At 37.2% G+C, this 24816-nt stretch overlaps 3 protein-coding genes across 15 annotated transcripts in view; all 3 read left to right on the plus strand.

Annotated features, from left to right (window-relative positions):
- The window catches only part of LOC132908115 (ryanodine receptor), a 40970-nt gene extending 29807 nt beyond the window's left edge, over window positions 1–11163 (plus strand). For 6 of the 11 annotated variants that reach the window (XM_060961773.1, XM_060961774.1, XM_060961778.1 and 3 more), the window contains 18 exons: window positions 408–1426; window positions 1771–2142; window positions 2282–2394; window positions 2926–3019; window positions 3341–3589; window positions 4278–4689; window positions 5826–6230; window positions 6382–6598; window positions 6668–7526; window positions 7613–7818; window positions 8095–8338; window positions 8459–8746; window positions 8833–9119; window positions 9191–9251; window positions 9322–9600; window positions 9685–9841; window positions 9926–10091; window positions 10173–11163. In XM_060961773.1, coding sequence (XP_060817756.1) covers window positions 408–1426; window positions 1771–2142; window positions 2282–2394; window positions 2926–3019; window positions 3341–3589; window positions 4278–4689; window positions 5826–6230; window positions 6382–6598; window positions 6668–7526; window positions 7613–7818; window positions 8095–8338; window positions 8459–8746; window positions 8833–9119; window positions 9191–9251; window positions 9322–9600; window positions 9685–9841; window positions 9926–10091; window positions 10173–10335 — 5591 coding nt within the window. In that variant the 3' untranslated portion in view covers window positions 10336–11163. Of the gene's footprint in view, window positions 1–407; window positions 1427–1770; window positions 2143–2281; window positions 2395–2749; window positions 2860–2925; window positions 3020–3340; window positions 3590–3763; window positions 3788–4146; window positions 4168–4277; window positions 4690–5825; window positions 6231–6381; window positions 6599–6667; window positions 7527–7612; window positions 7819–8094; window positions 8339–8458; window positions 8747–8832; window positions 9120–9190; window positions 9252–9321; window positions 9601–9684; window positions 9842–9925; window positions 10092–10172 lie in introns of all 11 variants that reach the window. The other 5 variants (XM_060961769.1, XM_060961771.1, XM_060961770.1 and 2 more) reach the window with 3 other exon arrangements.
- A 1357-nt stretch (window positions 11164–12520) lies between these two features.
- Window positions 12521–16345, plus strand: LOC132907620 (solute carrier family 35 member F2-like). 3 transcript variants are annotated; one of them, XM_060960871.1, is made up of 8 exons: window positions 12521–12681; window positions 13150–13259; window positions 13397–13590; window positions 14340–14502; window positions 14634–14790; window positions 14872–15082; window positions 15267–15394; window positions 15836–16345. In XM_060960871.1, exons 1-8 carry the CDS (start codon window positions 12563–12565, stop codon window positions 16026–16028), a joined length of 1275 nt encoding a protein of 424 aa, XP_060816854.1. In that variant the 5' UTR covers window positions 12521–12562; the 3' UTR covers window positions 16029–16345. The 3 variants fall into 3 exon arrangements, with proteins under 3 accessions (XP_060816854.1, XP_060816853.1, XP_060816855.1); XM_060960870.1 differs by having other exon boundaries at window positions 12522–12681; window positions 15821–16345; XM_060960872.1 differs by lacking the exon at window positions 12521–12681 and having other exon boundaries at window positions 13178–13259; window positions 13347–13590; window positions 15821–16345.
- Window positions 16346–17693: 1348 nt separating this feature from the next.
- On the plus strand, window positions 17694–23885 carry LOC132908356 (RNA polymerase-associated protein CTR9 homolog). Its single transcript, XM_060962296.1, has 14 exons — window positions 17694–17750; window positions 18224–18322; window positions 18395–18634; window positions 18714–19286; window positions 19359–19478; window positions 19566–19876; window positions 19949–20474; window positions 20541–20735; window positions 20811–20927; window positions 21014–21324; window positions 21396–21736; window positions 21823–21997; window positions 22377–23105; window positions 23200–23885. Exons 1-14 carry the CDS (start codon window positions 17706–17708, stop codon window positions 23294–23296), a joined length of 3879 nt encoding a protein of 1292 aa, XP_060818279.1. The 5' UTR covers window positions 17694–17705; the 3' UTR covers window positions 23297–23885.
- The last annotated feature ends 931 nt before the right edge of the window (window positions 23886–24816 follow it).

A 24816-nucleotide genomic window follows, 5' to 3' on the forward strand; every position in this document is an offset into this window, starting at 1 on the left:
GTAGAGTTGAAATAAAATTCTTCTAAGCCTTTTAATATATGTGTGAAGCTACGAATGATACTCGATCGTGAATCGAGTGAATGTTTATGATATCCAGACTGCGATGTTTGTTTGTGCATTTATGGAAACCTGAAATTCCAGCCATGCACAAAATACATGTAATATGTAAAAATATTCAAAATATAATGTTGTAACATTTAGCGGATAAAATAATTTTCTTTCTGACTGTCGTTTTTTAGATCATATTTATGAAGTTATTATCTTGCACAAACATCCATAGTCTAGTGATATCGATAGAAGATAGCGAGATATATTATTAACTGTTTAACGAGTATTATTATGTTCACTAATCGAACAGAATACCTACACATGCACAATAAAATTGATCTGTTTGTATTTTTGAACAGTGGACGAAATTCAGGTGGCATCCTACAAAATGCTGGCGTCTTTATACACTCTCGGTGTAGATGCCTCCCTAACACACGACAGAAAATATTTGAAGACAGAAATCGAGCGTCACAAGCCCAGCTTAGGTTCCTGTCTAGGTGCCTTTTCTAGTTGTTTCCCTGTGGCCTTCTTGGAGCCACATTTAAACAAGCACAATCAGTATTCCCTTTTGAATCGTATAGCCGACCATTCCTTGGAAGCACAAGATATCATGATGAAGATGGAATCGAGTATGCCTACCCTAGAGACGATCTTGACGGAAGTCGATCAATTCGTCGAGTCTGAGAAAACCTACAACGATCTTCCCCACGTAGTTGACATTATTCTTCCTCTACTTTGCTCCTATCTGCCTTTCTGGTGGTCTCAAGGGCCAGACAATGTAAACCCGACAGAAGGAACGTACGTCAGCATGGTTACCAGCGATCACATGAATCAACTGCTGAAGAACGTATTAAAGTTGATTAAAAAGAACATCGGTAACGAAAATGCTCCTTGGATGACTCGTATTGCTGCTTACACTCAACAGATCATTATAAATTCATCAGAAGAGTTACTGAAGGATCCATTCTTACCACTTGCTGAACGTGTCAGAAAACGAACGGATACTATGTTCCATAAAGAAGAATCTCTTCGTGGTTTTATTAAATCATCCACGGATGACACGTCACAAATCGAAGCACAGATTCAAGAAGACTGGCAACTTCTGGTTCGCGATATCTACTCATTCTATCCTCTTTTGATCAAGTACGTTGATTTGCAAAGGAATCATTGGCTGAGGAATAACATTCCAGAAGCAGAAGATCTTTATAATCACGTAGCAGCGATATTTAATATTTGGTCCAAGTCTCAGTACTTCTTGAGAGAAGAACAAAACTTCATATCGGCTAATGAGATCGATAATATGGTGCTCATTATGCCGACAGCGACCAGAAGACCTACTACTATTTCGGATGGAACAGCACCTTCCGGAGGAGGCAAGGTTGGTATTTTAATACGAAAGAATCAATAGTGACTTTAAACGATCATAAATCACTATTATAGCGATACAGTAAATGGTAATTATAATTAATAAATACTATGGTCCATGGAAATTATAACTAATTATTTATGGGTAAGCATATTTTGCCATGCTTAATCTTTACAGCGTTCTGGCCAAATAAGTCAAATTTTTCAGAAAAATAAAAATTAGCTTTAAACTCGTGGTGTAAAAGATTGCTTACAGAGGATTAATAATGCACATAACTGTAGATAATACGACATAAATATTGCATAAATAACAAAATTAATAAAAAAAAGTTAAATGTATAATCCATTATCCAACAGAAAAAGAAGAAACACCGTGACAAGAAAAGAGATAAGGACAAAGAAGTGCAGGCTTCCCTAATGGTAGCCTGTTTGAAGAGATTGCTTCCAGTTGGTCTGAACTTATTTGCTGGTCGCGAACAAGAATTAGTGCAACACTGCAAAGACAGATTCCTAAAGAAGATGCCGGAATACGAGATCTCGGAATTCGCGAAGACGCAACTCACTTTGCCAGACAAAATCGACCCAGCTGATGAAATGTCCTGGCAACATTATCTGTACTCCAAACTAGGTCAGAAGAAGGATTCCATGGAACCAGTGAAAGCACAACAGCTAGAGGACGTGGTTGCAAGGATCACAGACATGGCCAAAGTTCTTTACGGTTTACATATGGTTAGTGAAGGATCATTTTCAAGTATTACGTAACCATTGTCTCCTGGAATATTCTACGATAGTTGTTTCTCAGATACGCGAAGCTTCTTCGTTCGAAAGACGTGTTCGATTTATTTAGTAATTTTATGTTCTTGAGTAGATAGATCATCCGCAACAGCAGAGCAAGGGTCAATATCGATCCGTGGTGTCGATACAACGTAAACGAGCAGTGATCGCTTGTTTCCGTCAAACTTCCCTACATTCCCTGCCCAGGTATCCTCTTTTGGTTTGATTCGCGTTACCAGTGTACCGTGACACCTTGTGTTTATTTCGCTGACAATAATAAAAAGCAATCAAGTACAATAAAATTAGGATAATCAATATATTATTTAATCCCTATACTTTTGTTGCGTGACGTTTGTTTCGATTTGAGTTTTAAATATTATACTTTTAGTGCGCTATCACCAAGTAAACCAGTAACCAACATTTCAGTTATTTTTTGTTGTTTTCCACGAAAGCTTGTCTAATCGTAAGAGTAGCAAAAAATAATATTAACCATCAACAATGACTCCTATAATTGTTTGTTAGTGATCTAACAACTGTAGTTGTGTGTGCATGCTGCTAAAAGGCAACGAAACCTCCACCATCTCGGGATGGATGGAAACGCGTGCTGTGCGCAGCAAGAAAAAGGGCAGCGATTGCATGTCTGCGTAGTGAGCCACTTTACAAATTACGAAGGTAAAATGAACGTTTAATGGCTCTTCGAGTTTTGACAAATGATAATTATTTCACATATTATTTCAGGCATCGGGCTATAAATATCTTCGCGCGAACATACTACGAGCTCTGGTTGCAGGATGAGAATGTTGGCCAAGAAGTGATGATTGAAGACCTTACGGTAAGAATATGTTTCGTAAAGAAATATTTTCTTCCATAATTATCGTTTTATTCACTGTGAGAATGAGAATTCACATGGGCGAAGAATAATAATGAACTGGCGAGTGAACATCTTGTGAATGAATCTGTCTAAAGTATCGGCGATTAATCACATGCAATTCAAATTAAAAAATATATGCAATTCATATGTAATGTCAAATCTTCAAAAATATGATACGATTGAGAAGCGAGACAGTTTTATGTGCATTGGCAAAAGTTTGTAAGTTACCTCGTTTGAGAGTTATCGTTATTCATATTTTGTTTCTATTTCTTTTCTTGAAAGCAATCTTTCGAGGACGCGGAACTGAAGAAAATGGACAAAGACGAGGACGAAGGAAAACCAGATCCGCTTACGCAATTGGTAACAACATTCTGTCGTGGCGCTATGACCGAGCGATCTGGCGCGCTACAAGAAGATCCCTTGTACATGAGTTACGCGCAAATTATATCAAAATCTTGTGGCGAAGAGGAAGAGGAAGGCGAAGACGAGGGTGGAGGAGGAGGTGAAGAAGAAGGTGGCGCCTCGATCCATGTAAGTACTTTCTCTAATATTCGTTGAAACATTTAAAAAACAAAAATTTCTACTAACGAAACTCTTTGAACTACTGAACATTCCTTTATGAAAAATACAAACATGGGAGATTGTCCAATGTATTTGAAAATTATTAACACTTTCGTATCTTTTTCTCGCGTACTGACCTTGTAGAAGCGGGGCTATAAGCCACTTATGGTAAGAACAAGTAATCGTTTGCGGAAATTCAATTGCTTCTATACGTACGCTCGTTCGTTAAAAATTCGATATTACCATTGCTAAATATAATGTCAATCAATTACTCAAAATTTCATTGTAGGATCTAGTTAACCTAATTTAAAAAATTATTCCTATTGAAACATACACATATACAAGTTTGTAAATACGCTTGCATCAACAGTAGACTATTCCCTGATCACTCTGTACAAAATCAATTTTATTTCTACATATGTCTATTATGTTCCTTTTCGACAATGATTCTCCTGTCATCCAATATCATAAGCATTGTAACTTCATTAACGAATTCTATGATGCTTTCTTTAATGCTCTCCCTAAAGCGACCGATGCACAAACTTATGGTAAGATCAAAGAAAATATAAACAGCTAAATAAAGAAACAAACCATCAACAACTTTAAAACAGTTTTAACTATAAAATTCATTCTCGATTCAATCTCGATCATTATCTAGGAACAAGAAATGGAGAAGCAGAAACTTCTTTTCCACCAAACGCGTCTTGCCAATCGTGGCGTAGCAGAGATGGTTCTGCTTCATATCTCAGCATGCAAAGGTGTCCCTAGTGAAATGGTAATGAAGACTTTGGAATTGGGAATCTCTATCTTGCGAGGTGGTAACATAGAAATTCAACGAGGAATGCTGAACCACCTGAAGGAAAAGAAGGATGTAGGCTTCTTCACTTCGATTGCTGGTCTGATGAATTCCTGTAGCGTATTGGATTTGGATGCGTTCGAGAGGAACACAAAAGCAGAAGGTCTTGGAGTCGGCTCTGAAGGAGCTGCTGGAGAGAAGAATATGCACGATGCTGAATTTACGTGCGCTCTGTTTCGATTCATTCAACTGACTTGCGAAGGCCACAATCTTGGTAAGTGTTCGGCTGTGTTCGCGGAAGAGTCATAAATTCACCCGAATTTCCCATCTCGATTAAAATGATAAGGGTAGTTAAATAGAATTTGACGCAGGGTTTTAACGTTTAAATATAGCTATATATTTAAAAAAGAACACCTTAGAAGACTGAATGTGCTGATGAATGATAACGTACGCGAAACTATGTTGTTTTACTGTGTTTCTTGAGCGGAAAGTTGAGTGCAAGTGAAACTTGAGATGAGCTTGCTTAGAACAAGGGACAAGTGGATTAATCAGTTGCAATTTTCGGTAAGGAAGTAAAGGCAACGATCGTCGTTGTTAATTGATAGGAAGAATTGTTAGACAAGATAAGAATTGAACGCCCCCAAACTAGGTTGTTGTTTGATTGTTGCTAAGTTTGATGTTCTGACGGTTGTAAGATCTTGTTGAGACTGAAGTATTTCACTCGCACGATACGACGCTCTGTTGATGACTATCCCCAATGTTTAACTGTTATCGTTAATATATTGTAAGATGCAGTGGATATTTTCCCCCTCAAAAATTTTTCTTTTTCAGAAACTATTCATCATTAAAAAATGAAAAATCTATAAATAAAGAACTTGCTATGTTCAAGAAACTAGGAATCCGTGTGGGGTGATATTGGGTGTAACGCGTTAAATAATCACTCGATGTTTAGGTCAACAATATATTTATTAACCAGTGCATTTCTTTTGATCGCGTCGCGTATCGTTCTCGGTTTCGCAAGTCAATCTCGCTGCCCTATTGCAATGTCTTGACCTTTCAGACTCAACTGTCGATCAGATTCGATTCTTTTCTTTTTGTCACCCTTCAATATTCCCACTATCCATGCGTTTGCTAGGCGTCCGCGACCGTTGCAACGCACACCTTCTTCTCAAACATTCGGCGGAAGGACCGTTGGAATATTGATGATTCATTAGGCACTTCACTTCGGCGATATACATTGTTGCCGAGTGCCGTCACACGTGTAACGAATTAATTCATTTTCCTCGGTGATTAGCTTAACGGTATAATAAAAGTATGCTTCGGCCGAAAGACGTTTACATCCACTGCGTGTATAGATATACAATGACGAGACCAAAGAAATATAATCGATATAATTTTCAATATCAATAGATTGGCAGAATTATCTGAGGACGCAAGCTGGCAACACGACGACGGTGAACGTGGTCATCTGCACCGTCGATTATCTACTACGCCTACAGGAATCCATCATGGACTTTTACTGGCATTATTCCAGCAAAGAACTCATCGATCCTGCTGGCAAAGCTAATTTCTTTAAAGCTATCGGCGTTGCCAGTCAAGTATTCAATACCCTTACTGAAGTGATTCAAGGACCTTGCGCTCAGAATCAACAGGCACTTGCCCACTCTCGATTGTGGGACGCTGTTGGTGGATTCCTTTTCCTCTTCTCTCATATGCAGGACAAGCTATCTAAACACTCGAGTCAAGTGGACCTTCTGAAGGAATTGTTGAACTTACAAAAGGATATGATCACTATGATGCTCTCTATGCTGGAAGGTATTTCTTTCGAATCGATAAAGAAATCTATACGAAACTAAGATATTTACTAATAAAGTTAGATTAATAACTACTATAGATATCATTAACGATGATCTATATTTCTATGAAATCTATTTCGATGGATGTTTCACGAGTTTTGGTATCGTAGGTAACGTCGTAAATGGAACCATTGGAAAGCAGATGGTGGACACGCTGGTAGAATCCGCAAGCAACGTCGAGTTGATTCTGAAATACTTCGACATGTTCTTGAAGCTCAAAGACCTCGTATCGTCGCCAAGCTTCTTGGAAGTAGATCTCAACAGCGATGGCTGGGTATATCCGAAAGATTTTAAAGAGAAAATGGAACAACAGAAGAGTTACACCGAGTACGTATTATTCTTTATGTTTATATATTAAAGTTAGTGACAAAAAATATCATAGAGAAATTTCTATAGCGAGGAGATCGAATTTTTGTTGGCCTGTTGCGAGACGAACCACGACGGTAAAATCGATTACGTGGCTTTCATGGATCGTTTCCACGAACCGGCTAAAGAAATCGGTTTCAATCTTGCTGTTCTGTTAACAAATTTATCAGAACATATGCCAAATGAACCGAGACTGGCAAGATTTTTGGAAACGGCAGGCTCCGTATTGAACTACTTCGAACCGTATCTTGGAAGAATCGAAATTCTCGGTGGAAATAAGAAGATCGAGCGTGTATACTTCGAGATTAAGGAATCGAACATCGAGCAATGGGAGAAACCACAAATTAAGGAGTCAAAGAGAACATACTTCTATAATACCGTAGTTGAAGCTGGAGAAAAGGAAAAATTGGAAACCTTCATCAACTTTTGCGAGGATGCTATCTTTGAAATGCAACACGCGAGTGCGCTGATGGCGGTAGAAGAAAGTGGAGGAATCGGAAAGGCGAGAGAATCATCGTACACCTATATGACGGAGGATGACGAAGAAAGAAACAAAGATCCCATCAGAAGAGGCATTCAAACATTCAAGGACAGCATTTACTTCTTTTTCTCCATATTCTCCCCTAGTAACATCAAGAACAAGATCGCTGAAATGCAACAGATGACGTTCCTGGAACTCTTCATTGGTTTCTTCAAGATGATATTCTATGCGTTCTATTATTCTGGTTTTGGCGTTGGCTGTATAATTGGATACTTTATGAAGCTATTGTTGGCATTAATGAAAGGACCACATGTGGAAGAACCTGTAGTCGAGGTGAAGGAAGAGGAAGAAAAGCCGATAAGACATTTGCCTGCTTTGCCGCCAACACCGGATGAATCTAATTTACAGGTTTGAAAAAATATACAAAAATGTGCATAATAGCTATAAAAAGAAATTTACACAGATTGATTAAATTCTCTCGATTTTGTATACAGGTACAAGCGTTCGGAATGGATATAACCAAAGAGGAAGGTGGGCAGATAAAGATCGCGCCCCACGAATCGGCAACATCGACTCCTCAATCGAGCATCGAAGAAACTGGCGAAAGCACACCTGAAGAAGCTACTGGCGAAGAAGGTGCAAGAGCTGAAGGTGGTGGAGATAACATGGAATCGCCTGTTTCATTGGCTGATTTATTAGGGTATAATTGAATTTTCTATTTGTATACTGGTGTTAAAAAATTTGGAATCACTATTTGTTTCATAGAACACAAACGTTTAAAAAAGTCAGTATATAATCTTATTAGTTTAGAAAACTGTATTGGTAAACAATTTTGTCGAAGTAAAGGGTATTGTTTCTGGTATTTGTAGAAGCAATTTCGAATTAATAATAAAATTAGCAGGTGATTCGATATAAGTGGAATTCGAAAAGCAATTCATATACACGATACGAAATATATTTAAATATTTCTGAACAGAGGTGAACAAGCTAGAGCCCAAGCAGCAGCCTCAGCAGAAGCAGCGGCCGCTCAACAAGCAGCTATGGCTGCTGTCGAAGCGGAAGCGAAACAAGAAACGATAGCAGAGCCTTCAACATCTACTATCGACTTCTCCGAATACACCCATCGTATCGTCTCTTTCTTGGCTAGAAACTTCTACAATCTAAAATACGTGGCTCTAGTTCTCGCTTTCTGTATCAATTTCATGTTGCTGTTCTACAAGGTAAGCGTAACTCTTCGCTTCAAAACTTTACTAGATAAGCAAAGTCGTCTCTTTGCTTAAAATTTTCATGAAATAAATAATATTTTATTTTACATTATTGTGTCATGAATCATCTTACAGGTTACATCATTGGCCGGCGAAGGGGATGAGGAAGGAAGCGGACAAATGATTAATGACATAATGGCAGAGATGTCCGGTGAGGGTGCATCTGGTTCTGGAAGTGGCAGTGGCTTAGAAATAGGCAGCGGGAGCGGAGAAGACGAGTCGGAAGAAGAGGAAGATGCGTACGCGTTAGAATACGTGGAGGTGTCAGAAGATTTCTATTACATGGCACACGTTATAAGACTCATGGCTATCCTTCATGCTATCGTCTCTCTTGCTATGCTGGTTGCCTACTATCACTTGAAAGTACGAACATTAATTATTATTACGTATTATTCAACTCTCTCGATTATATGAACATGTTTGTGTTAATATGTAAATGTATGCTGTAGGTGCCATTGGCTATCTTCAAACGGGAAAAGGAAATTGCGCGACGCGTAGAGTTCGATGGTCTGTATATTGCCGAGACACCGGAAGAAGATGACATCAAAGCGCATTGGGACAAGATGGTGATATCGGCAAAAACGTTCCCCGTGAATTATTGGGACAAGTTCGTGAAGAAAAAAGTTCGACAGAAATACAGCGAGACTTATGACTTCGATTACATAAGCAACTTGCTTGGCATGGAAAAGACTTCGTTCAGCCAACAAGAGGAAGAGGGTTCTGGTTTGATACACTTGTGAGTAAAATTACACAGCTTTTATAGCTTTTATACGAGTTTCTATTTACTTACGATCTTTGGTTCTTCAGTATCGTAAATATCGATTGGAGATATCAAGTATGGAAAGCTGGAGTCACCATCACGGATAACGTAAGTAAATAATTAATATTAGTAAAATTCAGTTCGTTCAGATATGTTAAATTATTATATTTGTTTATAGGCATTTTTGTATAGTTTATGGTATTTCACATTTTCGATCCTTGGCAATTACAACAACTTCTTCTTCGCTGCACATTTGCTGGATGTCGCGGTTGGTTTCAAAACTCTGAGAACGATCTTGCAGTCTGTCACGCACAATGGCAAACAACTTGTGTTAACAGTGATGTTATTAACTATCGTCGTCTATATATACACTGTCATAGCCTTCAACTTCTTCAGAAAATTCTATATTCAAGAAGAGGACGACGAAGTCGACAAGAAATGTCATGATATGTTAACGGTATAACAGAAAATGTTCTCTCGATGCTTATGCAACTTGTTGGAACAAATTGTTCAACTATCTATATTTATATTTACGTTTCAGTGCTTCGTATTTCATCTGTACAAAGGTGTTAGGGCTGGTGGTGGTATCGGTGATGAAATTGGCGAACCTGATGGCGACGACTATGAAGTCTACCGTATCATGTTTGATATCACTTTCTTCTTCTTCGTCATTGTCATTCTATTGGCTATTATTCAAGGTAAATCGAAGAAAATTTTAATGTCTTTAATAGTATGCTCCTTCTTGGCACTAGGACGTTAACTGCTGTTTTTTGGCACGATAGGTTTAATCATCGATGCATTCGGTGAGCTTCGAGACCAGCTCGAAAACGTAAAAACGAACATGGAGAGCAACTGTTTCATTTGTGGCTTAGGAAAAGAATATTTCGATACGGTACCGCATGGTTTCGATACACATGTTCAACAGGAGCATAATCTTGCTAATTATATGTACGTTACGTTCACATACGTTCGTATGTTTTAAGCAATCAATTATCAAGCAACTAACCATCGTGGTTTAAATTTTTCTAGGTTCTTCCTTATGCACTTAATCAACAAACCAGACACGGAATACACCGGTCAAGAAACGTACGTGTGGAACATGTATCAGCAAAGGTGTTGGGACTTTTTCCCGGTCGGTGATTGCTTCCGCAAACAGAACGAGTCAGTGGAGGAAGAGGCAAAGAAGAAATAAACAAATTTTTCAAATTTATGTCGTTTTACATATAGCTAAATGACCAATCGATCGATCGATTTACCAAGGAAGATCTCCCTTCCTGAAACGTCTTCGATAATATTAGTCTGTAATTTCTACACGCAAAGAAAAGATGTCGCGTTAAGATATCGCAAACATTCGATAACGTACGATTTAAATTTTTCAAACGCTATACTCTCGCTAGTTTGTCGATAGATAAACTACATTGAACGCGTGTGTATCTTCTACATTCGACATCTATCGTTATTCCAAGTTTTAAGCGAATTCTTCGATGCGCGGATTAGAGCACATTAATTAAGAATTGCGCGAGTTGCACGCGTACGAGATCGAAAAATTCGCATTTCCAGTAGCGCGTGCAAACGAGCGAAACAAGCTGGGAGACTGGTGAAATATTTTTCCAACTTATTTTTCCAACTTTGTAAGGATGGCTGGACACACCGTATAATCAACAGTTTCCTCTCCTTAGATAGATAATTTACAAAGTTGTTGATCATCGACAAAAGAACCGACTGCACAAATCTACATTATCATAAACGTTACGATTGCCTTCTTTTCATACGTCGAATGACCACATCTTGTGCATGATGATTTAATTCATTAACGTAATGTTTGAGATATTACAAGAATATTACGTAAGTTGAAGATGTTTCAAAGTTTATATCAAATTATAAAGGTTTCTACGACCACGTGGAAGCTCTTTGAAAATTATTGACGACTGAAATCGCGATGTAATCAAACATGTCAATATGTTGTAAATAACGATCTATGACAAGATTACCTGAGAATAAAGAAAGACATACTTCTTTATTTCGATGTTCTTTGCTCCCTTTCCAATCCCTCGCAACTAATATTCCTGTTGGAATACAACGATATATCACGCATAGGCATTTGAACAGGACACTTACACAGGTCATATTCATTACTGTATAGAGAGTGGCGATCAAAATATTTAAAGGATCATGGGTCACTACCTACGTCTAGTCTGAGAGTAACTGACCAACAATCAACAATCTCCATACGTTGTTAATTATATCACTCGCTTATATACATTTGGTTCTGTAGTTCTGTTTAATAAACATCACTGAATATTATTTTAACATAAACATTGTGTCTTCCACAGATTATTAATCTTAACTTTAAGATTAAGTTCTAACAATTCCATTAGTTTCTGAGTAGTATACTGTCATAAGTACCGTCAATTAACAGTGTACAGGTTTATCGTTATCATTCAATGATATCATATCCGCTACTAAGTAACAATAACAAAATTATTCCTCGAAACTTTTCCAGGAAAACTTCATCAATTACTTTTTAAGTAGAATAAAATACATTTAAAATAGATCGCATGATTGTCCTTCCAGCCCTACTTTTCAAAACTTTTCATCGGAAGCTCGCAACGCTCGGAGCTTCAAACCGTAACTTTTTAACAATGATAAAGAAATATCAAGCAACTATTCATCTTTATAGATCGGTCGATCTTTCAAAATTTCTCGTCAGAAATACGTCACAACTCAAAGAACTTTAGATACTAACTTCTTAATACTATTTAGTTTAAAAATTCATCGAAGCTATTCACCCTTAACCATCGATTTCTTAAACCTCGCCAAAAACTTACAAACATCGGAGCTTAAAATCGGAACTTTCTAACGTTATCTGATGAGAAAATTCAACAAAGCTATTTATTTTCAACGATCGATCTTTCAAACGTTCTCATCAAACCAAACAATTTCCGATCGTGACTTTCTAACATTATCTGTTAAAGAAGTCCCAAGGAGCTATTCATCATTGCTTTCTAACGCTATTTAATAAAAAAGTTTCAAGGAGCTATTGAACCTTAGTGATCGATCTTCTAAAACTTTTTAAAAACTCACAATCCAAGAAATTTCGAACCATAACTTTCTAACGCTACCTGATAAAAGAACCGAGCAAAGCTATTTTTAATAAAAATGATCGACGGATCCAGGTAAATCTCGTTTTCCGATAGAACGCAAACTGGATTGTACTCTCATCGATCGATGCAGCGTAGTAGGATAACTAACGGGAAGGACATCCATGGAACAGCGTGTTTCTCGGTTTTGCACACTGTTCCTCATCGCACTTGCAAAACGAAAAATACCGGTCCCTGCTTATGCAGAGCCGATGGAGGGAAAGAGGTCGCGCAGGCGCCTCTCTTCTAGCGCCTGTGGCTAAAAGCCTCGGGGCGAATATGCACCCTGGCATGGGAGTGTCAGCGGGTGATCGTCGCTACGGCGAAAATACGGTGATGCAGTCCGGGAACGGGGTCTGCGACAAGATCGAAAATTACATATCGGACCTGGGACAATGGTACGTAAGCAAAAACTGGCTAATCGGCAAGGACCCTCCGATTGGAAGTCGAACGTTGAACCACCCTTGAACCGGCTTCTCGCCTCCTTTAAACCGGTGAGAGGAAGGGGAACACCAGAAATAGAAGTGGCGGGTGTTTAGGAGCAATTTTCTTGCGTACAATTCGTGGGCGGAAAAACAACGTTCTTAGTTCATTGATCTCGTGTTGTCTCGCATCGGAGACCTGTTACTTTCATGGAATATAATTTTCATATTTACTTCAATCACAGATAGTTTTTGATATGATTTTTTTTATCGTTAAAAGGATACCGTTCAAATGTCCATCGATGATTTATCATTTAATTAACCTTACGTTTACTTTACAAGTTTCTTTGCTGCTAATTTTTTGCAATTTTACGGCTACATCATTTCAGGCTTATCATGTATGAAATGCTTGATATCTTTAATTGCGTTTTTCATTGTTAACAGGTCAGTGTGGAGAGCGATAATATTGGGACAATTTCTATCTCTCGTGTTATGCTTCATGAGACTGGCGAATCATCACATCAACACTGCGTATCAGCTCGCGCTTCCGACCGGTATGTCATTAATGATTAATCACATGCATAGATAATCGGCGTACGAAAATTGCGTTTAATTAGAATTACGTTTGAAATCGTACGTAGACGTATATATATTTGATATAACGAGCCAGCAAATTTTCTCCGCGGAACAGGACAAAATCTCCCGCATTATGTTATGATGTGTCTTGTGTACACAACCTGGATGTCCTGCAAAGGGGTAGGAAATGGCCTAATTTCTGTCATACGAGCCCGTGGATGGAGGTACTTGCTACTGGCTTTCATTGACGTCGAAGCGTGCACACTTGTAACATCCTCGCATCAATTCACTAGCCTAGCCGGAATACAGGTACGTGCTAATGACGTCACGTGGGATTTCAACGTTATACTTTGCCAAACAACAATAACGAAGTTTTTAGCTTTCGTACGTCAGAAATTACATGATACATTAATTATTATATTTTCCTCTTCGCGTACTCGAAATAAAAAGACAATTCATAAAAAATGTCATTAAAAACAAAAGAGTTTGCTATACAGACGTGGAAATTCTTTTATACGATGAAAATCTTTTGTTCAAATTTCTTTGTTCTTTTGAAGGAATGTAAAATATTTCTTTTGTAACTTGCTCCTTTTATTCGATATTTCTCTCTTTTTAAATATAAATTCTACGAAGCTCGTATTTATCCAGAGCTTAGAAAAAGCGAAATGACATCATTGAATGGCTTATTCTTCATCGTTGGTATAGAGCTCCGATAAAATAAGGTTTCGATAAAATAAGGTGCAAGCGCTACACCGCACAATCTATATGCGGTTGAGCATGCAACTTTCGTCGCTTAGCCATCAATTAAACGGCGCACGTAGTATTTGTGGCTGAGATGAATGGCACGGAACGCAACTATTGTATCGGATATATACTACCACCAATGAAAGGAGGATACCAGGTCTTCGAACCGGCTTACTTACCCCTCTTTGTTTACTCTTAATCGAACGTCGCGCGAATATCATAAACTTCGTTATCGTCACTCATTCCGAATTAAAATTTTAACGACTTAAAGAATCGACAATGTTTAACTTAATTATGAAATAATTTTGTTTCAGCTGCTCGATTGTGTGGCCATACCAGTTGCATTGGCGCTATCGTGTTTAGTTCTAGGGGTGAGATATCGGATGGTACACATAGTCGGCGTTTCTGTTTCTTTGATGGGTGTAGGATGCTTGGTTTGGGCAGGGATTGATGACAATAAAGATCCTGTGACTACAGGTGATTGTTCGATAAATTCATCTATATCCATAACATTCGTCTACAGCCAAATATTATAAATTTCAAATTAGAAAAAAAGAAGCATTAAAGTTTATTATTGAATTTTTCAATTTAAATTTTCTTCCACAAAGGAAAGAATCATCTTGTTGGTGATATGCTGTGCCTTGGAGGCGCGGTATTGTTTTCTATAACAACCGTACTACAAGAATTAACGGTTAAGACAGTCGATATTATCGAATATCTCGGCATGATCGGTTTCTTCGGTACTATATTATGCTGTATACAAATGTAAGTACTGTTCGCCAGAAAAGAAGATTATTTTCGATCCAATATAATTGATTATTATGATTTATATCGTTATTGTTCCAGGGTCATACTAGAGAGCTTAAAGTTAGAATCATTTCAATGGAACAATGTACCAGTAATAACGTTCTTGATAGTTTACTGCATCACGCAATTCGTCTTTTTCTCGTTGGTACCTGTTATATTGTTCGAGTCCGGTGCAACTGCGTTGCAACTAGCGTTACTCACCGCAGATTCTTTCAACGTTTTATCTGGCATGCTGGTTCATCAATACAAGGTATATCTTCATTCGATACGATCCTTTCAGATTAAGATGTAATCGGAACGTAACGTTATTGTTCTGGTTTATCGTATGTGTCCGAAGCTATGTGTTACATGAATAGAATCATCTATTGCAACAACCTATATAACAAACAATACATGGCTACATATGCTAATAAGTCTCGTTCTACCTGTTCCAGTTTCACGCATTGTACTTCGTCTCGTACACGCTCACAATGACAGGCATATATATCTACGCGATAAAGAGAACACCAATGTCGTCGAACTCGCGAAGACAACACACTGAACTCACTGCTCCAGATTACAGGTAATGTTCACAGAACGTTTTAAAAAGTAACCCTTTTTAATTAGCGAGCATTCTGCCTTGGAAGGTACGTTCGATCGAATAACTTGTATGCTAAGAAAAACGCCAAAGGAGATATCAAGAAAAAGTTACTCGTGGTTTCTTAAAAGAAGCAAAATATTAACGACACTGAAAAGTCTTAAAGATTTATGTGTCAATCGATTCGAGCTTTTTTCTTAAATGTTCAATTTCATTGATGTTCTATTCATTCACTCTTCGATTGAATATGTTTTTTTTTTTTTATTTTTCTTTTCAAAAGATGGTTCCCGTGAGAAATTCAGTTACAATTCTCTCTTATAATAAGAACAACTCCTCCATCCCCGTTGTATTTTTTTATTTTCATCATCGGCCCTGACAAGAAATTAATAAACGATTGACTGTGGATTAAAGAGACGTCATTTTAAGACATATATCTCATCCCGACGTTGGAGAAGTGGAAATGGCAACAAGTTCAGGGATGTCTGGCGTGAGTGGTACCCTCGACGTTAGAACGTCGACCCTTGGCAGCGAAAAAGAAACTATGGACGCGACAAGTATACCGCCAAGCGTTAGTTCTGATACAGCCTTCACCTCCTTTTACGGAAGTTATTACGATTAAGGGAATCTGCAAGAAGACGCACAGAAAATGTAGAGCCAACCGAACAACATGTGTAGATTCGCCGTGTGCGCGCTCTTGTTAAAGTTTTACACCAAGTTCGAAATTAATGATCACAGAGGTGCATTCTTTCGTTTTCTATGATGTGATACAATATAATAGTAAATAGATCTCCTCGATAAATAAGTTAAATAAGTTAAATATACACAGTGTTCTGATTAACGTCGTGGTTTTTTAAAGAACTTAACCAACATAAATATCGATTAGCCGCGTATAAACGCGATCTTCATTGTTGATTTGACTGTTTATCGAAATGTAAGTGTTTTTTCGTCCAGTCGCGGGGAGACGCGATCGCGTTGAAGCGCGTCAATGGGAGTCGAAAATTCCCGTTACGATTATAATAATCGATATCACGAGCAGGTCGATCCCTTTATTTCTTGTGGAATAATAGGGGTGTTTGTTTTGTAATACAACTGTAGTCTACAGTTATATGATATGTATATATTTACAATAACGCGTCCAAATTTACAACACTTGTTGCGTAGATAGGAATTGATTGACTTTGTCGTGACGGAAAGTATAGTAGTTGATTACTCGAATGTTTAGTTGATTTGACTGCCCGATTAATGTTTAACTAGATTTGATATGTGGAAGAACAAGGTTTGATTCGACTACGCGAAGATTGATAGAACAGTTTGACTTGATTGCCCGAGGATTGATAGAACAATAACATAGCCGTCTATTAAGGAGGAAAGCTCGGTGTGAGAGTGCCCTTTTGAACTAAGAACGCGGATTCGTTTCACACTTTTTTTACACTTTTCGGTAGAAAATGGTAGATGCCCATTAGTTATAGCCAATGTTAATAAATAAAATACGAGGGAAAAGTCTCCTGCATGTGTGACTCGTGGCGAAACCTGCTATTTCGCTAGACAAAAATCGGCTTTCTCCGTAAGTAGTAAGAGGAATTAGTAACTAGCAATAAACCTAAGGACTGTTCTAAGTACCATCCATAAACCAAAAATATTTATATAAATAGAAATTAAGCTGAAAAGGTTCGGTTTGTGGTTGTCCCTTGGGTTTATTGCGGATTAGTTTAACGATGTGTGGGCCTCGGCGGCCCCACCGTGAGGGACGTACGACCCCACGGATCATCTCGCGTGACGTAACAGTAAGAATAAAAATATATTCTTGTTGCTCAACATACTTTGTAAATGATAATGATACGATTTAATACACACAACTAATTGTTACTAGATCTAAATACCGAAAGATGTTAATTAATTTCCTGCTGTAAAATAATAAGTGAAAATTGATAAGAATTATTTTTAATGATTCTTATTACAATCTTTGTTCGTAAATGCACTGAACTGTACTTATATATTCTATAGTCCATCCATGTGTCAGAACGTTATTTCGCGTGTTGTGTATATTTTTTTTAAATAAATTAATAAATAAATTAATAAATAATAAATAAACAAAAAATTCAAATTAAGAAATTCTTTCTTTCCCCTCTTTTCTTTCTCTTCTCCTCTTTCCCTTCTTTCTTGCGCTGTCTTTTCTACCCCCTCCTATATTACTTATCCCCACTCTTACTGTTCTATTTCAAAATGGCGGCGAAGCTTAGGCCGGAATGATATGTGTCGGCTATACCCCGCTTCAGTTAGTGGCTAACCACTGTACATGATGGCGGGATCCATAGAGATACCACTCCGTGATACAGATGAGGTGAATATTTTTGTTTTTAACATTGAATTTTATCATTTGCGAAGTATTGAAAGTAAGCTAAACCATTCCTGTTATATATCAGTGACATGTAATTCAAGATTCTTTAAAAACCTGTGATATAAAGACGTGTTTGTGTAGTTAACCTGCAAGCGTTGTTTGCGGAATATATACATCGTACAAACAATGGCTATTAAATATCTTAAAATTTGTCCTCGATATGAAATATAAATTATTATTGTGTCATATTTGTTTTGATCGCATAATTTTGGACTAACTTTTTGGTTTTTATTTTGTTCATATTGTTCCCAATATGTTTCCCATTTATGTCATGTACAGTAAAATGTTAAACATCAGACATTTGTTAATTGAAATTTTTCGATAAATTGAATCTTTTATTCACTTTTTGTCTACTTAAATCCCTCACCATATATCGCTGGTTAATTTTTTTAATATATTAAATTATGTTCTGTTAGGTAATCGAGCTATACCTGGATCAATTACCAGAAGGAGATGAGGTTCTTGGTATTTTACGTCAAGAACATGCACAACTTAATATTTGGGTCAATTTGGCTGTAAGTACCTCAAATTATAATAGATATAATAGAAAAGCTGCAAGACATTAAACATATTGTATTTCATTGTAGCTTGAATATTACAAACAACACAAAATTGAAGATTTCATTAAAATACTTGAATCTTCTCGGATTGATGCTAATATTGATTACCGTGACTATGAAAAAGATCAAATGCGTGCGTTGGATATGTTGGCTGCATATTATGTGCAGGAAGCCAACAGAGAAAAGAATAAAGACAAAAAGAGAGATCTATTTACAAAAGCTACCCTATTATATACAACTGCAGATAAGATTATTATGTATGACCAGGTATATATCGTTTCTAGTATTTTATTTGATGCTTGGAAATATTTATGTATTATTTATATAATACTTCTTTGTGTTACAGAATCATTTACTTGGCAGAGCTTATTTTTGCCTTCTGGAAGGGGATAAAATGGATCAGGCTGATGCCCAATTTAATTTTGTACTAAATCAGTCTCCAAATAATATTCCTTCTCTACTGGGAAAAGCATGCATAGCGTTTAACAAAAAAGATTATAGAGGTGCGCTTGCCTTTTATAAAAAGGCATTGAGAACAAATCCAAATTGTCCAGCTGCTGTGAGGTTAGGGATGGGACATTGTTTTATGAAACTAAATAACCAGGAAAAAGCACGTTTAGCATTTGAAAGAGCTTTACAATTAGATGGCCAATGTGTTGGAGCGTTAGTTGGACTTTCAGTACTGAAACTGAATCAACAACAGCCTGAAAGTATCAGAACTGGTGTTCAAATGTTATCTAAAGCTTATACCATTGATTCGACTAATCCCATGGTGTTGAATCATTTGGCAAATCATTTTTTCTTCAAAAAGGACTATAATAAAGTACAGCACTTAGCCCTTCATGCATTTCACAATACCGAGAACGAGGCTATGCGTGCAGAGAGTTGCTATCAATTAGCCAGAGCATTTCATGTTCAAGTAAGTGTATAATATAAGTAAGTTTACATATATACATACTCAAAATTTTTACAAATAATTTAACTATTTCAGGGTGACTATGACCAAGCGTTTCAATATTACTATCAGGCAACACAATTTGCGCCTCCAGTTTTTGTATTACCACACTTTGGCTTAGGTCAAATGTATATTTATCGTGGTGATGCAGAAAATGTAAGCATAACATTATATATATTATTATATACTATATACGATAGGGCAAAACTAATAAATTTTACATACACTGTTTTTAAATCACAGGCAGCACAATGTTTCGAAAAAGTGTTAAAAGCTCAGCCAGGTAATTATGAAACAATGAAAATTCTTGGATCTCTGTACGCAAACTCAAGTTCTCAATCGAAACGCGATATTGCTAAAAACCACCTTCGAAAAGTAACTGAACAATTTCCGGATGATGTTGAAGCGTGGATTGAATTGGCTCAAATATTGGAGCAAAGTGACCTTAATGCAGCCTTAAATGCATATGGTACGGCAACTAGGATTTTAAAAGAAAAAGTCCAGGCAGATATACCACCAGAAATTCTAAATAATGTTGGTGCTCTACACTATAGGTATGTTTCATATTTCCTTATTTTAATTTATTTTATCTACTATTAAGGCTAAAACTTATTATTTTATCATAGACTTGGAAACTTAGAAGAAGCTAGGAAAAATTTGGAGGAGTCTTTAGCGCGTTCTAAAGCCGATGCCTTACACGATTCTGTATACTATAACTCGATTGCAGTTACAACGACATATAATTTGGCTCGTTTGAACGAAGCTTTATGTGTATTTGATAAAGCAGAAAAATTATACAAAGCCATTTTAAAGAAACACCCAAACTATGTAGATTGTTATTTACGACTTGGCTGTATGGCTCGAGATAAAGGACAAATTTATGAAGCATCTGATTGGTTTAAGGATGCTTTAAGCATAAATAACGAGCACCCAGATGCATGGTCTCTTTTGGGTAACTTGCATTTGGGTAAAATGCAGTGGGGTCCTGGCCAGAAGAAATTCGAAAGAATTTTGAAAAATCCAGCAACAAGTACCGATGCCTATTCTTTGATTGCTTTGGGTAACATTTGGTTGCAAACATTGCATCAAAGTGGGAAAGATAAAGATCGAGAGAAGCGACACCAAGACAGAGCATTGGCTATGTATAAGCAGGTATGATAGTAAAAAACAATAAATCTTCCTATTCGTATACACATATATAAATATTGAAATTTATAGGTTTTGCGAAACGACCCTAAAAATATTTGGGCTGCAAATGGAATAGGAGCTGTACTAGCGCATAAAGGTTGTGTAAATGAAGCTAGAGATATTTTTGCTCAAGTTCGAGAAGCAACAGCAGAATTTTGCGATGTGTGGTTGAATATTGCGCACATTTATGTAGAGCAAAAACAATTCGTTAGCGCTATCCAAATGGTAACTTTCCGTTTTGTATGTAATACGGTATAATAATGTTTCTGCAACTATTTAATAAAATATATCTTTTTACAGTATGAAAACTGCCTTCGGAAGTTCTATAAATACCATCATGTCGAAGTTTTGCAATATCTTGGAAGAGCTTACTTTAAAGCTGGTAAATTAAAAGAAGCAAAATTGACATTATTAAAGGTGAGTCAGAAACATTGTGTCATGCTCTGATATCATTAATATTGATTAAATAAGAATAACTAATCAATTTCATTATATCAATTTAGGCAAGAAGAGTAGCTCCACAGGACACCGTTTTATTATACAATATTGCACTTGTCCTTCAACGTCTAGCGACACAAATTCTGAAGGATGAGAAGTCCACCTTAACAACAGTGCTTCAGGCAGTTCACGAATTGGGACTCTCACATAAATACTTCCAATATCTATCAACGCATGGAGATAAAATGGGACAACTTGCGGAAGCAGAAGCAAGGAGGTGCCAAGATCTTTTATCGCAAGCACAATATCATGTTGCCAGAGCTAGACGATTGGATGAGGAAGAAAAAATGCTTAGGAGGAAACAAGAAGAAGAAAGGTAATTATATGAACATAATTAACATATGGAATACATCAAACACCATATAATGATCTTGTATTAATGTATAGGCAAGCATTTAAAATGCGACAAACGGAAGAACAACGGAAACTTGAAGAAATGCGACGCCAAAAAGAAGAGGAAATGTTACAGAAACGTCAAGAGTACGTTGAAAAGACAAAGAACGCTTTAGTATTCGGCGAAATGCCTTCAGAAAAACCTGGAAGGAAAGGAAAAAGAGTACGCACTGATCAATATGTTAGTGACAACAGTGGTGGTTCTGGAAGAGAGGAAGGTCGGGATGAAGCTGTTAGAGAAAAGAAACGTAAAAAGAAAGCAAGTGGTGAACGTAAAGAAAAAAGGGGCAAGCGTAAAGGAAAGCGCAAGAAAGAAGTGGCAAGTGGAGGAAGTGGTAAGATAGTATTTCATGATCTTCGATTATACGCGTCATTAATCTGCGTATTTCAAAAAATATATATTTTATTTCGCAATATTCAGGTTCAGAAAGTGATCGATTCAAGCCCAAACGTACAAGAAAAGGGATTATTAAGAAAGACAGAGCATTTCGGAAAGGTACAGCTGAAACTACAAAAGGAAAGATGCCTTTATCGAAGGAAACTATATCGACGAGCGATTCTGATAGCGATTCAGGAGGCCTTAAAATTGCCAGCGGGTAAGGATCATTCATTTTATCAGAATGAAGTGGTTTATTATACGTGTTGGTTTATTAAAGAGACGAGTGACAAAATTGTAATAGTGTATATTAAAATCACTTTATGTACAAGTACAGAGATAGTGTATGCCGGTCGTTATCGTCACTCACTCAATGCTACTGTTCAAATCTACGCTAGTGATTCGACTCGGTATAATGATTCACTATACTGATTCGCTATACTGGTTTGTTATACAATTAGAAATAATGGCGATAATATTTTTGTCCGGAGTTTGAACCTATCCAATCAAAAAAACGTTGACTCATGTGCTACTACAAGAATATAATATACTGAGGTGTGTAATAAATTAATTAATGGCGTCGTTAATTTGTTTTTCAGGGGTGAAAGCGGTAACGAAGGTCGCGGACGAGGTGCTAGACGAATTCTATCTGACTCAGAAGGATCCCGTGCATCGAGATCTAGGTCTCGTTCCAGATCGAAATCTAGAAGCCGTTCTAGAAGTAGTTCACGATCGCGATCACAATCGGGATCACGATCACGATCACGATCACCATCACGATCACGATCACGATCAGGACTTCAATCCCGATCCGCATCTCGTTCACGGTCTAGATCTCGTTCAGGTTCCAAGTCGAGGAGTCAATCGCGGTCGAAAAGTCCGTCGAGATCAAGATCCGTTTCAGCGAAAAGTGGTTCACGCTCGAGATCCAGATCAGGGTCAAGGAAGAGTCAATCGCGATCAAGATCGCGTAGTGGTTCGAGGAAAAGTGGATCGCAACCAAGATCAAGGTCGGGTTCTGCAGCTAGTGCACGATCAAGATCGGGTTCTGCAGGTAGCGCACGATCAAGATCAGGCTCTGCACGTTCGAGATCGGGATCTGCAACTAGTGCACGATCGAGATCAAGGTCTCCTAGTGGTTCCAGAAAAGCAGCTTCGCGATCAAGGTCAAGGTCAAGATCAGGATCAAGGAGTGGTTCACAGTCGGAGGGACGTGTATCGAGAAGTAGAAGCCGATCAAAATCTAAATCTGTGTCAAGATCTAGATCGCGTTCTGGTTCACGGTCAAAGAGTGGTTCTCGAAGTCGCAGCCCTAGTGGATCGGCAAGGTATATAAAAAAAAACATCAAAATGCACTCACCGAAACGAAACACAGCTCCCGTGATACCGTGATAACCATATATTGCGATTATTTTATTCCAGATCTGCTACTCCAGAGTCGAGAAAATCAGTTTCGGGCAGTGACGTTGGTTCCCGCCATTCGAGTACAGATCGAGGAGGTGGCAGTGAAAGCGAATAAACTCAACACGCATATAATAACATCACTAGCGTGCGGAAAATCCTATTTAATCTTGGATTACGTAGTTTTTGTAAGAACCAAATTTATATAAATGAAATATATATAATTTTCGCGATATATTTGTTAACACGCGTTTGAAAGAACCGTTCGAATTAAAACAGAATTGTTACGCTAAGATGGAGCGCGGCAACTGGCAATCATTCGATTTATCGGAATTCGATTTATGATTTATCGAAGCGCAGTTTCGAGATAACTAAACGATCTCTAGATGGGGCGACTTCAGAGTTTCGGACGTAATATTTCGGACAATTAAATATTTGTTTTATGTTTGCGGACTATAATAAAACCTCTTAGATTTAGTCCAAACCGTGTGTTTATGTTTTCCATATTGTATTTAAAACGAAGTATTGCTTCACGATGCAAGGTAATTTTCTGTAAAATTATTACGATTTCGTATTTCATCTAGTTTAATGTATAAACCGTTTTGCTTTCTGATTAGTTATCTATTGATACTTTGTATGATAAACAAATAGTTTTAATTGTTATTGTACACTCACATTGTTTAATATAAAAGAAGATATGTAGGGTTGTGTTAACAACCAACGTATTGTTTTATATTAAAAATCATAAATAAAACATTATAAAAATTAACGTTTTCATTATTTCCTTCTAAAATGTATTACACAATTAAAATATTTTATATATGCACGATTAAAGTTTTGTAGACGTTAATAACATTGGTGCCACTTCATATGTCATTACATTGTCATTACATATTTTGTGCAACAGTCAATCAACTTAACAGAGTATTTATAATGCTTTTTAATTCAACTTTTTCTATTAAACATTCATCTAGATCTAGATAGCGCATTACATGTAATATTTTTTATTCTTAAATGTTTTAGAAAAGAATTTTCCTTGTCTACGAAGTCGCACGTTTTTTACTCTTTTACACTGTTGGCTCCCTTTTCGTGAAGGTCAATTTTTTTCCACTGTACTACAATTTTTCCATCGATTCTTTTCAACTATTTTCATCAAGTATGTATGTTGCAACATTATTGCTTTTTTTTCAAACTATATTAAGAGTATGTCATTACATGAGGATGCACACAAATGTTTATCACTCCCACACGAGCGTTATCGATTTGTAATCTATAGCTACAGAACAAGCAAAAAATTACGACAAGGTATAAGTAAACCTTCGGGTGAGAGGATAAGAATAACGTTTAACCCTAGATATTACCGCTGTTACGTCCCGCGACCCGCGCGAAAGTAAAATTTATAAATTCTTTTAAACCGAGGTAATTTAAACCGTTTATTCGAAACCGTGTTTAGGGCATTTGAAGTGAAAGGCAGTTAAATCCGCTAAAAGCTACATTTTGCAAAAACTCTAACTACGTTTTTATATTATGTTTTTATAACGATATTAGGACGATATTATTAAATCGGCAGTTGAATGTTGGGGAACAAACATTTTCAAAAGAAGGACCCCGACGGATATAAATGTAGCGACTCAGAGA

The sequence above is a fragment of the Bombus pascuorum genome, chromosome 6 (genome assembly GCF_905332965.1).
Source record: "Bombus pascuorum chromosome 6, iyBomPasc1.1, whole genome shotgun sequence".
NCBI classification, from domain to species: Eukaryota; Metazoa; Arthropoda; class Insecta; order Hymenoptera; family Apidae; genus Bombus; species Bombus pascuorum.

Excerpts from the sequence above, each read along its gene's own strand:
- LOC132907620 (XM_060960870.1), top strand. The coding sequence starts at position 12,563 with ATGCACCCTGGCATGGGAGTGTCAGCGGGTGATCGTCGCTACGGCGAA. Across the intron at positions 14,503-14,633 it reads TAAAGATCCTGTGACTACAG|GAAAGAATCATCTTGTTGGT; the intron begins GTGATTGTTCGA and ends TCTTCCACAAAG. Across the intron at positions 15,395-15,820 it reads CTCACTGCTCCAGATTACAG|AGACGTCATTTTAAGACATA; the intron begins GTAATGTTCACA and ends TGTGGATTAAAG.
- LOC132908356 (XM_060962296.1), top strand. The coding sequence starts at position 17,706 with ATGATGGCGGGATCCATAGAGATACCACTCCGTGATACAGATGAG. Across the intron at positions 18,323-18,394 it reads ATATTTGGGTCAATTTGGCT|CTTGAATATTACAAACAACA; the intron begins GTAAGTACCTCA and ends ATTTCATTGTAG. Across the intron at positions 19,877-19,948 it reads GTTGGTGCTCTACACTATAG|ACTTGGAAACTTAGAAGAAG; the intron begins GTATGTTTCATA and ends ATTTTATCATAG.